The sequence below is a fragment of the Haemaphysalis longicornis genome, unplaced genomic scaffold, assembly GCF_048455015.1.
Source record: "Haemaphysalis longicornis isolate Haplotype H1 unplaced genomic scaffold, Haemaphysalis longicornis Haplotype H1 scaffold_2, whole genome shotgun sequence".
Classification (NCBI taxonomy): Eukaryota; Metazoa; Arthropoda; class Arachnida; order Ixodida; family Ixodidae; genus Haemaphysalis; species Haemaphysalis longicornis.
In genome coordinates, this window is record NW_027526295.1 from 217,878,729 (window position 1) to 217,893,319 (window position 14,591).

The 14,591-nt window shown below is 43.7% G+C and overlaps 1 protein-coding gene across 11 annotated transcripts in view; it reads right to left on the bottom strand.

Annotated features, from left to right (window-relative positions):
• The window catches only part of LOC144169907 (uncharacterized), a 179,404-nt gene that overhangs the window by 57,893 nt on the left and 106,920 nt on the right, over positions 1-14,591 (bottom strand). For 2 of the 11 annotated variants that reach the window (XR_013322540.1, XR_013322539.1), the window contains exon 7: positions 11,975-14,530. The exons of 6 other annotated variants lie outside the window; for them this stretch is intronic. Coding sequence is in view for 2 of the 5 variants with exons in the window: in XM_077699337.1 (XP_077555463.1) it covers positions 8,232-8,773 (542 nt within the window). In the remaining 3 variants the exon portion in view is untranslated. Of the gene's footprint in view, positions 1-1,683; positions 2,073-3,043; positions 8,774-11,974; positions 14,531-14,591 lie in introns of those variants that run through there. 3 more of the 11 variants (XR_013322538.1, XM_077699340.1, XM_077699337.1) reach the window with 3 other exon arrangements.

The window sequence follows — 14,591 nt, forward strand, 5'->3', positions numbered from 1 at the left end:
TGTTCTCCTCCTACGCAATTACTGGAAATTCTCCCAGACAACCTAAGCTGCTGGGGCGAAGCTTCTTGAAAGCTCGTGCCACGTATGATTTATACGGTGCCAGGTAGTCACAGGATAAGAACATCTCAGGACATGAAACGTCTTCACAAAAACTGTGCCTAGATCACGTATGCGGCACAGGGCAGAGCTCTAGTGTTTGTCTCGGTTCCTCCTTGTGACAACAGATGGAGTTGAGTGCATCAGTGTGCCCCAAAGCGAACAATGTGTGAATGCCTTCTACGAAACGAAAAAATACACGGTGAGTATTGTCGCCTGAATCTTTTATAGCCTGTGCAAGCAGTGCCGCTACACCAGCACAAAACTTGTTGAATACAGTGAAACCTCGTTAAACTGTACCTGACGGGGACGCGAAGACAGTACGTACCAACCGGCACTACGGTTCATCCGAATGCATTAGGTTAAAGGGAAACTGAGTTGGGGATTTGGCTTAATATAAAGTAACTGCGGCCCATGTGGCCATGCTTTAACGAGATTCCACTGTACTACGTTATAGACAAAGAGGCCTGCATGATGACAGATCTATCATTTTCAAACTGCGCTCACATCCGGGGAATAAATTATTGTTCAAGCTAATTGTAGTCCTCCAACTTGTCTCTTCACCTATGCGAATTTCACTTTATGGCTGGGGCCACTTAGCATTACTTTAGATTTTTTTTATTTGACCTTTTCCCAAGCAGGCCACGAATAATTTTTTTGCCAGGTTATTCCCCAAACCAGCAAACATCGAGTTGCTCAAATAATTCCCCTTAGCTCACATTGGCAGCGTATAGATACATTTGCAACATAGAGATGCCTATAATTATTACCCCCGCTGAAATGTTTTCTGAACACACAGCACAGATCCTTGGTACGTTGACTTAGTAAATGCAAGAAAGTAGCAAAAGCATGAAATGCTCCAGCAAATCACAGTAACAAAAATCACAAACACTGAAGGAACTGAGGATCCTATAGTTAAGGACGTAAAGCAGAAAACAAACTGCTCTCTTACAAGCAGTGAATTTGGTGTGCATAAATATTTACTGTGTGATCCTACAACACATTGCGGCCACCATGTGCGTACTAAATGAGTCTAAACGTGCACATCTAGTATTCACAGGCTTGCGCTAGTTCACAACAAGCAACACCAAAGAAAACAAGGAGGAAGCTAAAAAACAAAAATTACCCCAGAGGACCGAGGTGTAACCTTGTTCTACGAAGCGCAGTTTTTCTTCACTGTTTACTTTCCCATCGGTAGCGTCTAAAGAATGCAGAGGACTGCATCTTCTTAAAAAGCAGGCAGAGAGTGGGAGAGAGACCACTTTCACCGACTGTTACATTAAACGGTGCATTGTGTGCCACTTCTGTTTGAGCTCTTCTTATGCCCAGTGAACAAGAAATAAATCACACGAAACAACCCATAGATGCAAAAGGAAAAAAAAAGAAAACACCTTACGCGCCGCCTACTAGGACAACGACCTCCTCAAGCACACAAGGAATGCTCCAGTCCACCGCATGGACAAGAAATAAGCACACCGCAAGCTTTCACGACCCCTTCCACTCACACAGTTTTGCACGGTAAGCTGCCCAACTTTGGATTACACTCAAATACAAAAGCTCAGATTGACGTCAAGCGGAAAAAAAAGGGGGGGGGGTGACCGTTCAGCTCGACATCTGCCGGTCGGGGGGGCTGCCGGGGTGGCGGTTCCGGGGCCGCCCCCTCTGGCCTTGCTGCAGCACCACGCCGTGCACCCCCTGCATGTGGGAGCGGAGGTTGTCGACCCAGTTGAACCTCCGGGGGCAGAACTCGCACTGGTGCTTCAGGAAGTTGGGGTTGTGGATGGCCCGGTGTCGCCGCATGGTGTACGCCGTCGAGAAGTCCTTGTTGCAGATGTCGCAGGGGAAGCGCACCTCCTCCTTGCTGCGCGGCGCCAGCAGCGGCCGCAGGAGGGTGTCCGCAAAGAGCTGCATCGACACGGCCCGCTCATTCACATCAACGCTGGGGGCAGCGGCGGCCACAGCAGCAGCGGCAGCATCTGCAACAAGGAAGCAATAAGGGCTGCAGTCTCTACTACCCCCTCTTCTTCCCCACACATAACGAAATAAATATGCAAATACAGTCCTTACCATTAACATAATTTTTTTTACCATTGTTACATTTCTGCACTTTCAAAAAACAGAAAAAGGTAAAGACAAAAGAACAAGGTGAACACGTGGTAGTGCAATCGCTAATGTGTTTACGGTTTTCGTGGTTACCTCGACAAAGTAAAGAAAAATTAGGAAAGACAAGTATGTTAATCACTTCAGCAGGTTTGGCCGTTCTACTGAATGATACGTCACTAAAAGATGTGTCCAAGAGCACTTTTAACACTAGAACAAATTACCCACACATTTTTAAGCTAATTTCATGCCCAGGGATGTAAACTGCCTTGAAGACACTAATAGCCACAAACGATAATGAACCTCTGTACATGCAGTAACATTCTGAATAAATGACACAGCGCCAACAAATTAAGTCAAAAGTTTGCATAATGCCAAAGATATTACTGAAAGCTGGCTAAATAATGGCAAGGAAGTAGTATATTTCCTTTCAAGTTGAAGTTGGGGCGTTGCAAGTACCAAGTGAAACAGCAATTAAGAAAGAAAGACAAACACGGGCGGTTTTCACCATGCCAACTGAATATCAGACTTAATGACACATCCTGGCACTAGCTAGACTGTAACTATGAAAAAATGCTTCAAAATGTCTAAGAAATTTAATAAAAATTTGGAGCTTTTTTGTGCTTCTTCGTAGCTTCATATTCTGTATGTTGTTGGCATTACGAGTATCTAAATGCACAAAATAACTCAAGTGCAAACATATCTTAATGCATATTTACACCAAACTAGAGAACACAGGCTTCCAAGCGTTGTTCACATGGGTAGTTTGACCCAAGGAGCACGTAGGCAACAGTCACACGCTTTATTTTCACCAAAGCAAGAGGGAAAGCACAGACTCCTTTGCTGGTTTCAAATTCTAAATAAACTTTTATTGCTCTGCAACAAAATATACTCCAGGCTTGCATTGTCAACTGAACTAGACTGGTCTTATGGAGCACTTCTATGAAAGCAAGAACAATAAATAGAAACAAACCAAATTTCTGGCACCAAGATGCATCCCCACCCCACATGAACAGTGCTGTGCAGTGTGCAGTGGGATTAAGAACAGGAAACAAAACAAAAAACAAAGCTTCCTCGTAGCTAGACTGAAAGCTGGATCAAGAGCACAGTATGATGCACTGAACACTCGTCTTGTCAGCTTGGGGAAGTGTGCTAAGCGCCATTTCACATATCGGTCGACATTTTAAAGTAACAAAGTACTACCACAACACGCCGCGATATGGCAAACGTTTTCATTCTTAGCACCGGATATGATGAACACTTCAGATTAGAACACACTGGTGCGACCAACCACAACCAAACGAGAGAAATCAGTGCACACACACACACACACACAAGCAACAGCTACATGACGAAACATTGATCAACACCTGTTACACTATCCCCTCACAAAGTGCTCTGGAATGTTTCAGTTAGGTGTTTCTGAAATAGTGCCGCCAAAGTAAGTTGTTCACTCTTAGGGACAAGAACGACTTAGGCACTCGACCAGCATGAAACAAGCTCGTTTAGACGGGCCCAAACATTGTTGGGTTCAGCACATCACGTGAAAGCATTACCTCATTGAAAGCATCAGCAATAGTCCCTCTTACTGCTGTGGAACAATGCATCAGAATGAAGTGTACTAAAAGCTCAAACCTCAGTATATAAAAAAGACAATTACGTTAGCAGCAACCCATCTTCTGTTAGGCCACCTACAAGTTACGAGACTGCTTGCATGTCAGTGGGATAAAACATACATACATCAACAAAGTTTTTTGCTTGCATGCCAATATTGACATCGTAACAGCATCGCCGATAAGCAAGGTGTATTCACGTGCTGCTGACATGGGCGACTGCAGGCTTTTTTGCACAGAAGAGCAGGGTTCAGAGGGAAGCCATGGGGTTTTACAGGGCTAAGGCTAGCTGTAGTAGAAGAGCTTCTTTAATGAGCACCGAAATCTAGTACTAGATACGAGTGCCTTTGTACTTTACCTCTAGAGCCATAGCTAGAGCCCTTGCAACTGGGAACCAAACTCGCAAAAGTTAAACATTCTCTTGAACTTTCCCGTTGCTCTCATTGGGCCGCTGCCACAGCTTCATCCATGGCCACTTCCTGCCGACGGTGGTTACGACGAATGGCATTTTGAGCTGCCCCAGCCTCTTCCACATTAGCGTACTTTCTTTATCTTTTCCACCTGCGACTAGTTTTGGAATGAAGCTCCCCGCCAACGCGACGGCGCAACGTATACAAGGTGCGTCTAGAACATCCTACGGTTTGCTGCCCCTTCTCAGAAACCTCTTCCTGCACTGCCCTTTCCGTTTCCTGGCAAACACTCCGTTTCCTGCACCATTGTTTTTCTTTACGCTTTTCTTTACTTCCTGCGTTCCGTAAAACATAAAGATCTAAGGCTCTTGCCTTGAAGCAGATGGATGGTTAGCATACAACTAATGGCACACAGCCGACAAAGGGCAAAAGACCGGAGAAACAGAGAGCTACCCAGGGACGGGATGAGGAAGATAAGGCGAGAAAATTCAGGTGCAGAGGTGAGTGGGTACGAGTAATGCAGGATTAAGGCCGCTAGAAGTCCGTGGGAGTAGCCTTCAACCCGCACCCATACGGTGACAACATTACAATGACGACTATTATTATTACTATTATTATTAAACAAGCTTGCTGGTTCCCCGCCTGCAGACACTCATGGCTGCTAACACTAGCATTCAAAACTGTTGGCACGGGTGCAAGCCACTCGGCAGCAGTTACAACCTCTATGACCAGTCAGCACTGTTGCCTGAGACGTCCCTGCCCCAGTACAACACTGGCTGCCGAAATTTGAAGTTCACCACACTGAGTGGAAATTCCGAGTTACACCACAAGGGCAGCATCATAAAGCACAAGAAAGCAAACCAGAAAAACAGGGTACACACAAACAACAACAATAAACAATATTTCAACAACAACGTAAAATAAAAAAAATTTATCTAAGAACATGCTCAGATGTTCGCACAGAGCACACCCTCTGTTCGTACAGCTTGCGCTCTTTCTGGCCATAATGAAATCTGTATACAGCTTAACAATGCAAAAGAACTCAAATGAGGCATCACAACACGAGATATAATAAGCAAATCAAGAGAAAAATGCCATCAACACAACGCAACAACAAAAATATCATTTAGGGCGACCGCACACCTCGCAAATGTAGGCTTAAAAAATGCAGGCACAACTGGGCTGTTGAAAAAAATAAAATACAGAAGTCCACGTTGAGGTTCAAAAATGTCAAACATGAGTGCAACCCTGAACAGCGAGAGAAAGCAAGAAAAAAGCAGCTATCACTCAAACTCTTCCTCTTTCTGCTGTCCACAATGAATGCCAAAACTGGCGAGTGCGAGGATAGAAAGAAAGTGCTGAAAAGAGAAGGGGAGATAGGGAAGAAGGAAAAGAACACAATCGCACTGTTTCAGCTCGGGTTTTAGTAAGTACAGTCTGAAATGTTACTCCTAAGCCACTCAGCATATCTGAAGCAGCAAGACAACGTCGTGCGTCAATAGTGAGCATCTTTGATTATCAATCTCAGGAATCAACAGAGACAGAGCAGGATGCTTTTCTCAAGCACTACTGCAGTGCAGGCATGTTAAGAGGTAGTTACAAAAAAAAAAAAATCACGAATATAAGCGAATTTTCTCACAAAGTGGCCATCCGGCTACTATTGCAGGCCTGTACACGGTTCTTCAACTTGGAAAAACTAGCCTAGACACATAAACCGGTGGGAAAGGCCCCACAAGGTGGAGTATTTCCCTTAAGTTACTAAGATGGTGTTCTAATTACTTTTGATGCCAACTGTATGTTCTGCCACTGATGATGCCCCCAGACTGCCCACTAACTATCCAGGGCTACCTAGTAAATCAAGGAGATTTAGTGTTCTTACGACATCTCAGTGCTGACCGCCTGCAACCGGCAGAAATCTTTTTATGAGCAAGTTTTTCAAGAGGGCACATTCTTCCAGGGTGTATATGTACTGCTGGCCTTCTGTGCCCAATTAAGAACCAGCAGACATCTCAGAAAAGAACTAAGGAAACTGAGAATGAGCCACTGAACAGAAGACGAGGAAATTGCCCCACAACCGTTTACTGTGTCGAATGGCGACAGAAACAGACAACATGATCACCTAGCTGCCAGTGGCAATAATCTTTACACTTTCCCCAACTGCTGTTATAGACATCACTGGCAGTAAGAAGTGACAGCAGCTTCAACGTTCACAAATGTCTCGTTCACTGCACACCAAGGCAAAACACTTGACCCAAATCAAAAAAGTAAACTCCCGAGGCCACCTGAACACTTCTCAAGGGTTTTGAATGCAGAGGCATTAATGTCCAATTGAATGCCTAAGATGCTTCGCCTCCACCCCGCGTTTTCGAATGGGTTTGTCCTCTCGCCACCTTTCGCTAAGTCGAGTTCAAAGGGGCCACGGAAAGAAAATACAACTTAGTTCAATTCGAAAGAACTAGCCTTCGGTAACTCAATCAGATTCATCCCAGCCCAGAAAGCTGTCTTTTAAACAGGAAAAAAAAAAAATGGAACGCAAGAAATACTTCTAAAATTCACGCTACAGTAACGTAATATGGGCAGGAGCGAAGGTTGTGGGCCAACAATAAAAACAGTTACCAGTGTAAGCTGACCATTAGAATCCAAGTAATACGATAAAATGCAACTAGAGGCCCTACTGCAATCACCCAGTAACGTTACTTGGCGGTGGCTTCTGTTGGCGGCCGCCAATTGCACGAACAAGATTCTCTGACGCCACAGAGATATTGTCAGAAGTGGCTGGGGAGTCGTCACTGCTTCATCAATTTTCTTTAATATTTTGATTGTTTTTTTCTTGAAGTTTGTAATAAAACTGGTATCGCTGCCATTGGGAAAAAGTAGTCTTTTTAATGAACCAAACGTATTTTGTATTTATAGTCCCTTTGAGCATGTGCTACAGAACAACTCGCGCTATGAAACGCTTCAAAGACGCATCGTTAAAGAGCTGTTGCGCTGTTACAGATGCCGCCACCAGCTTTCCCACCCAAAGGCCATTTGATGCCATTAATAAACAACGGTGGCCACATGGCATGTATATGTGACACAACCTGTTTTCTAATATGTATTAGTAAAACCTTATCATACTGCTCTTTTCTTTTTCAGAAAAACACCGAAACAAGCTCTTTCAATCCCTTTTTTTCATTTTTTGTATAATTAAAAAGAAAAGTGTAACGGTTTCAAGTGGTACATCTGCATGCCTGGCACTGTAATCTACAGTGTTGAGTTCTTTTCACAGATCAGTGTGCCTCTGTAGCGTTCAGAGGCAGGAGCTGGCATTGGAATGAAGAAAACCAAATTTACAGTTGTAACAGATATAAACCAAGTTAATGTACTTTATTACTAGTATGAAGCAAAAGCTCGGCAGCACAGTGTTTAGGTTTCCGACTGAAACATGGGAACGCTGTGAAGGTACAGCTGCAACTAAGCCAGGTTGTTTGGGGAGCATGCTCAAATTTGACATGGAGTGCACAAATTTGACATGGAGCGCAGTCAAATTAGTTGAAGTTCTTTGTATAACATTTCACTCGTGTCAAATAGGTAAGTACGGTGCAGGGTTATGGTACACTAAGGTGCTACACACACACACAAAAAAAAGGCAGCACGACATTTTCTGTGAGGAAAGGCTGCCGGAAGCTCTGAGTTTTTAATATATGCCTTTGCCCTTCAGCTTAACAATGACTGGAAGCATAAAAGACTGCTGCCAAAGCTTACCTGGGCCAGGCAGGGCGACCACTGCAAGTCGTCTCGCACAACTGCACTGTCGCAGCAACAACACCCTCCTCGTGTCCAAACGTGCATCACCGGTGTGAACTGTCTCACACCACACAACATACTCTAGCAGAGCTGCACTCGCTAAAATGCAAAGACACACACACAGCATCCCTGGGCAGTGCATGGTTCATGGCTGGACGGCACAGAGAAGACGAGCGGAGGGAAACGTCAGCCGCTGGCTCTTCTCTGGGTGGCATCACGTGCGTCACAGGGCGGAGGGCGGCAGAGGCCTGCGACCTCCGCCCCCGCCGCCCAGCTTGGGGTCGACATTGAGGTGGTGCACGCTGCGGATGTGGCGCTTGACGTCGTCGGGCCAGTTGAACTGCTTGGGGCAGAGGAAGCAGGGGAACTTGCGCCGGACGGGCCAGTGCAGCAGCTGGTGCCGCTTGAAGTTGGCCTTGTTGGCAAAGCTGTGCAGGCAGATGGGGCACACGATGCGCTTGAGCGGCAGGGGGGGCGACTGCATGGCCAAAGGGTCCAGCTCGTAGCCCAGCTCAGGGTGGCTGGACTCGGAAGCCTCGAGCGGAGCCGTGGGCGGGTGGTGCTGCGGGTGTATTGGCATGGACATCTCGTGCATGGACAGGTCTGCGGGCATGTGGTGGGCAAAGTAGGCCGACGACCCGTCAACGTTGGCCGCAGCTGCCATGTTGCCGCCAAGTTCTTCTTCTTCCGGGGGTTCCTCCTCTTCCGTGTTGTCCCCGTCCGTGTCAATCTCCTCTTCCTCTTCTTCTTCGTACAGCCCAAGCTCTGAAATTTTGTTTTCTCTCTGTTTATTATGAAAAACCACAGCGCATAAATACACACAGACATACTTTGCCGAGGGGTAAAAATGAATGTGGCCAGTGTACCACACGCATGAAATACACAGCACAAAGAGAAAGGAAAGTCACACTTTTTGAAATTGGACCATCGCCAGCAGTGTAAATTAACAATCGCACATTGAAAAAGCTGCACTTCAACCAAGTGGTTATGACACTGGCAGTATAAAGTAGACAAGAAATTATAAACAGCAAGCAAAGTGAGTTGCTGTCATTCGTCTCGAAAGTAATCGGAAAGATGGGTTGACTGTGGTTTGGCCAATGTAGGTAGTAATGAAATGGCTAGTTCTGTCTTGGTGGTGCAGTCATTAAGAAATTACACTATAGAAACGCCACCACAATTTTAAAAGTTAAGAGCGCACAATTGAAAACTAGGCCCACCTATAAGTGAACATTCAACAATTTACGTTTGCCAGGCAAGCTGAGCTGAACGAGTAACAAAACATTTCAGGAACCCCAAAGTGCCTCGACATTATGCAAGCTAGTGACTATAAAAATAATGTTTAATAGAATAAAAGGGACATAAGCTGGTACATCACAGAAAAGCATAAGCCTTGCAATTTTTGCCTCACGACACACACCAGTCAACTCTACAAGCAACAAAAGCAAAGCTGTTCAAAAAAAATTTCACTTCTCGTAAGGTAAGCTTAGCACGCAGACAATCATCGACATACACACAGCAGAAAATTTTCATGTTCATTTTAGTTGATAACCTACAAAAGGAATTGAGGTCTGATAGTGGCATGTGGTACAGGTAGAAAAGGCACACACATGCTTTCGGCAGAAGACCTCATTGCAAAAAAATTTATTAATCCATTAAACAGAGCTTAAAGTTGTCGCAATAGTAGACGCCACTTAACACCCGTACTTAGATTATAAAGACAGCTACAGCCTCATTATTGCCATCAGATCTAGCTTTAATGCGCCAGCTAGCAGATAAAAAAAAAGAAAGCAAGAGAGAAATGCATGAACTGTGTGTATTTTTCTGGCCTTATTCAGTAAACTACGAGGCACTGTCAAACAGCAAAACATCTGCCCAACTCATGAGTTCGCAAGATTTACAAGAACACTACAGAAAACAGACAGTAAAAACAATACACAACAGTAAAGCTAGCTTGAACAAAGCAGGGGCACAAAATACAGCCCAACAGTATGCCATACACCAAGGTCTCTCTTAGATCAATGAATTCAAGATGGGATGTCTGCGAATTGTACTTTCTCACAAACCAATAAAACAAACAATGAACTTTCTTGGGTACAATAACACGGAGGTCAGTGATACAGTTAAATGCAACTACAGTAAAACCCAATTAATTCAGATTTCACGGGACCGGAGGGAATGTCCGAATTAACCGAGTGTCCGATTACCCCAAGTATGGTCACAACTGAAAAATGCTTTCAACATCACCAAACTTTTATTATATCAAGAAGCCAGTGATTTAGACCGTGATCTAAAAAGTCGTATGCACATGATGTAAAGAACGACACAAAAGAAAGGAAAAGAAAGACAAATCCGTGGTCGCCGTGGCTGTCGGCTAGACTGATGGCCACAGCGAGGGGCATTTTGCCTTTCAACTTGGTTCTAAATCAATGCCATGCGTTCACCCCCCTCCGTGATGTACACAAGCTTGTTCGTATCCCGTTCCGATCTCGATATTTTTTAGGTGCGCCTTAGATTTCTGCTGTGAATCTGAATTAACTGAAGCGTGGCCAGAGTGGAATGCGCTGCTGTTTCTCCACCTGAACTCGGTGGGGAGTCCAAATTAATCGAATTGCGGCCGAATATGTCCAAATTAATGAGAGTTGTTCAGCCATAGAACAATGCAGAATTTGGACGGGACCAAAATTCCGAATTAACGGGGGCGGAATTTACATGTTTTACTGTATGAACTTGACAAGCTTTTGTGTGCTTGCTCTGGCCTTCTTATGCTGTCGTCACTTTTGTGCCAAGCGAAAGAACAGAAGCAACTAGCAAAGCAACGCCACGCACACTGAAAGCTTTTGGCCTGCGGTTCTTTCAGAGCAACACAGCAATTGCAATAAAGCATCCAGGGACAAGCATTCTCGTTTGGTTATCCTCCCCTTAATCCCCCAGGTTTGCTAATCGGAAACAATGCAAAATCTGTGCAATACTAACTGGAGCCTTGTACACACAGAGTGAATCTGTTTGTGGTTTCAGGCCGCAAGGAAGCACCTTGCCTTATAGTAGGGCACTCTAGCTTAGGAGAAAGAACCAATTAATCAATCCCCTATTTTGCATAGGCCACCATGGCTTTCATACTTAATCTTCAGCACAGCTTCAACTCCCCTTCCCCTCCACTTTCGCCAACAAGCAGAGATAGGAACTGAACTGAAACAACGAAAACTACGGCTGCACAAAGCAACATCATCAGAAGTCTGCCATTCTTGCAGTACAAAAGGCAAGAGAGTGCCAGAGTTTTGTGTCCCTGGTCTAACAACTCCAGTTGAATGGCAAGCATGGCTTATACAATTAATGTCTTCGTAATCATACAGCAGAACTTTGTCAAGCCCCAATTAGGGCATGGTAGGCGTAATACCATCTTTAGTAGAGAAATCAACTCGGACCGAGTCTAATGTGTTCAACACAGTGCGGGGCTGGGCTGCTAAGCTCATAAAATGTCGGAAATTAGCACAGCATAGCGGAACACAATAGACACACATTGAACATTTACAAAAATTTTGTAACGTTCCAAATCACTTTGAAGAGAGAGCACTCTTGAAAACACGCCACTTGAATGTCCAAGCAACTACAGCAGGAGCATTCCCTTGGCCTGAAGGGTAAAACTGTTCCAGCAGCCATTGCAGAGACATGGGCTCCCCCGTAGGCAGCTGCTTGTGGAGTGGGGCCTACAAGAGAAAAACGAGAGACAAGGCGTGTCAAAATAATTAAATCAACAATCCATGCAAACGTTGCTCTCTTACCTTTTAGATGATGCTTCAGGCTGGACTTGCATAATGAGTGCCGGTGACACAAACCACGCGAGACGGCCAAGAATCTACAACGCTTCTATGTTGTGCATACGCTCGACAAAGCGGCATGCATCGAGTTCTGAAAATAAGCAAGTTGATAGCGCATTTTTATCCGAGAGAAGGAATATGATGGACCCAATTAAGTGTAAAACTTTATTTGTCAAAAAAGCGACAAAAAGACAAAAAGGATTCAGATGGGCACAATCCCCATTTTATAATTGTATCAAACTCCCAGTGCGCGTACACGTCAATGCTTCAGAAGACAGGCAGTGCTAAAATACCCATAAGAGTGCAGCACAAATCATTCATCTTAAGATTTCTTAACAAAACTAATGCAAAACAAACCATATGCACAGTTGTAGGCATAAATGTGTAGACCTAAAGAGGGAAAACAAGAAAGGACGGGGCCCGACAACATGCTGAAATGCCTTAAATTAAAATGCCCATCTCTCTAAAAAAATATTACTGGCTGTTTGCTTGTGCGGCAAAAAAAAAAAAAACTATCAAATTGTCGTGCCTTTCATATTCCTATAGTAACAAAATGCAACTGTACAACACACAAACAGAAGCGAGAGACTAAACCAGTAACTGAACCATTCTTGTGTTTTCTTTGGACAAGTGTTTCTTTTTTTTCAGCATCTTTCTAATGTCATCTAGAAAAATGATGAAACAACTACGGAACAACAACACCATTGTTTTTGCACAAATTAAATTTGACAAGCACTCTAGACAAGCCTCATGCCAACACTTATGATAGAAGCAAATAATGTTCTCACACTGTCGGCATGGGCAACCAACAATGCCATCACAGGTCAGTTTCCATTGCTCTGGGCTTCACAAGGCTTTTAAGAAAAAGGTGCTCACATGTGTCAGATAAAACCAAGCTAAAAAAATTGGCTACCAGCAATAATAATGTTGCTGTTTGACCTTTGGTTGCCGAGTATTTATTTCTCCAGTCACTATTAATCGTCCAGTGGTACATACGAAGTAAATTTTTGACTTTCATTTGTTGCAAGCGTGCATACATAGCTTTAGCTCACATCCCCGAGCCCCTTTAAAGCGTTCTAGAGTCTCTTTGTGTATCGTAAGATGCTGCACAAAGTTGTGTCCCAAGAATTACCAAATATAAGCAAGCACACTCAGACAATAAATACCAGAAAATCTCCCACAGGTAGAAATAAAATACAAAGTAAAAGTGCCGCTACAAACACCACTATGGACTATTGTGAATAATTGTGTGGGAAATACAAAATGAGAATACACATTCCCCTCCCCATAAAATGTGAGACTCCAGAAACGCAGTGTGTAGTGAACTGACCACACCACTTTTCCTTACCCCTTCCCAAATGTGACTGCCACTCAACAGTGGCACCCCCAAGTAGGTTTATCTTATCTTGTTGAAATCGCGTTGTTGTTGCGGGAACTTTTCGATTCACACGGAAAAATACGGGCTGCTGCCATTGACTTTCTAATTTTCTGATTCGGGAAGACACACATTATGTGTCAGTTTCATTTGAGAGATGCACCCAAAGGAAGTTCTTCCCTCGCCTGTCTCTGCACTGAATAGTGCTCCTGTACAAAACAAAATTTAAACAAATATGTTTTTTTTTTGTGCAATGCTTTTTTGTTGCTGTTGTTAAACAATCAACAAATATGTCAACAGGCAAAAAACAAGCAGGCAGGATGACAGTTACTACACACAATGATGACTACACACAATGATGAAGTGCCACTTTAGTATCTGACAAGATGTCTGGAACTTCAAAACTGTGACACAAGCCCGCGCACACATGCACGCATGCTCACATAGGCATGATGCGAATTTTTGTTGACGCATAGGCTTTTAACGTTTGAGTATCATTACAAATAACAGCTATACAATGATAATTTTGGTATTGCAGACAGTTGAGCAAAGTCCCCTTAACTTGTGTCACTAGACAAAATACAGGGTAAATGTTTAATGCTTTGCAAGCAGGAAAAATGAAAAAGTAAGCTTGTAACACTTCCATAAATATTAGGACTAAGTGCCTGCCAAATGAAATCTCAAGGTGCAGGGAAGTTCTAGCTCTAGCTCACAATATTCCCAACGTTGTCATGACTCAATTCATTTATATAAAGCTTAATTAACTATTTTGACACACCCACTGAGCAGGATTGAGCTGGATTTCCTTACATTGCAATTTTTTTATTCAGAGAAAACAACAAATGTTCACAGCTCAGACTGATGTGGGAATTAGCAAAAGGGATCTTTGATCTATCATTTCACTTTAAAAAGTAAAAAAAAACTTTTCTTCTGCAAGAATTACTCATGCACCCATACACCGAAGATCATCATGAAATCAGGTCATTCATGTTATTGAACATGATTGCCACATTATTCATGTTTCTGTTTCAATTTCACCTAGTAACTGCCGTGAAAAAAAAAAAAAGTGAGTGCGTCATGATATTACTAATGTAAAATTCCCGTTCAAGCAAAACATTCGATGAACCCTGATGTGCAAAAATAATAGGTCATCAGATAATGATGTGCAAAGCTAATACGCCAAAAACAAATTAAAGACAGGTAGGTTCGCAAGCGAGTCTCTCTCGTAACATAGACACTTTTGCTATTGTCAACAAAGGCCAGCGCATGTTAATGCCTCCACTGCTGGTCCTGTTCTTTTCACACTGATAATCATCTTCAGAAGTTTTTAACCTCTGCATACCTGCCAGATTTGCCGGGATGGCATTAGGGAGATCTTACCGGGGGGGGGGGG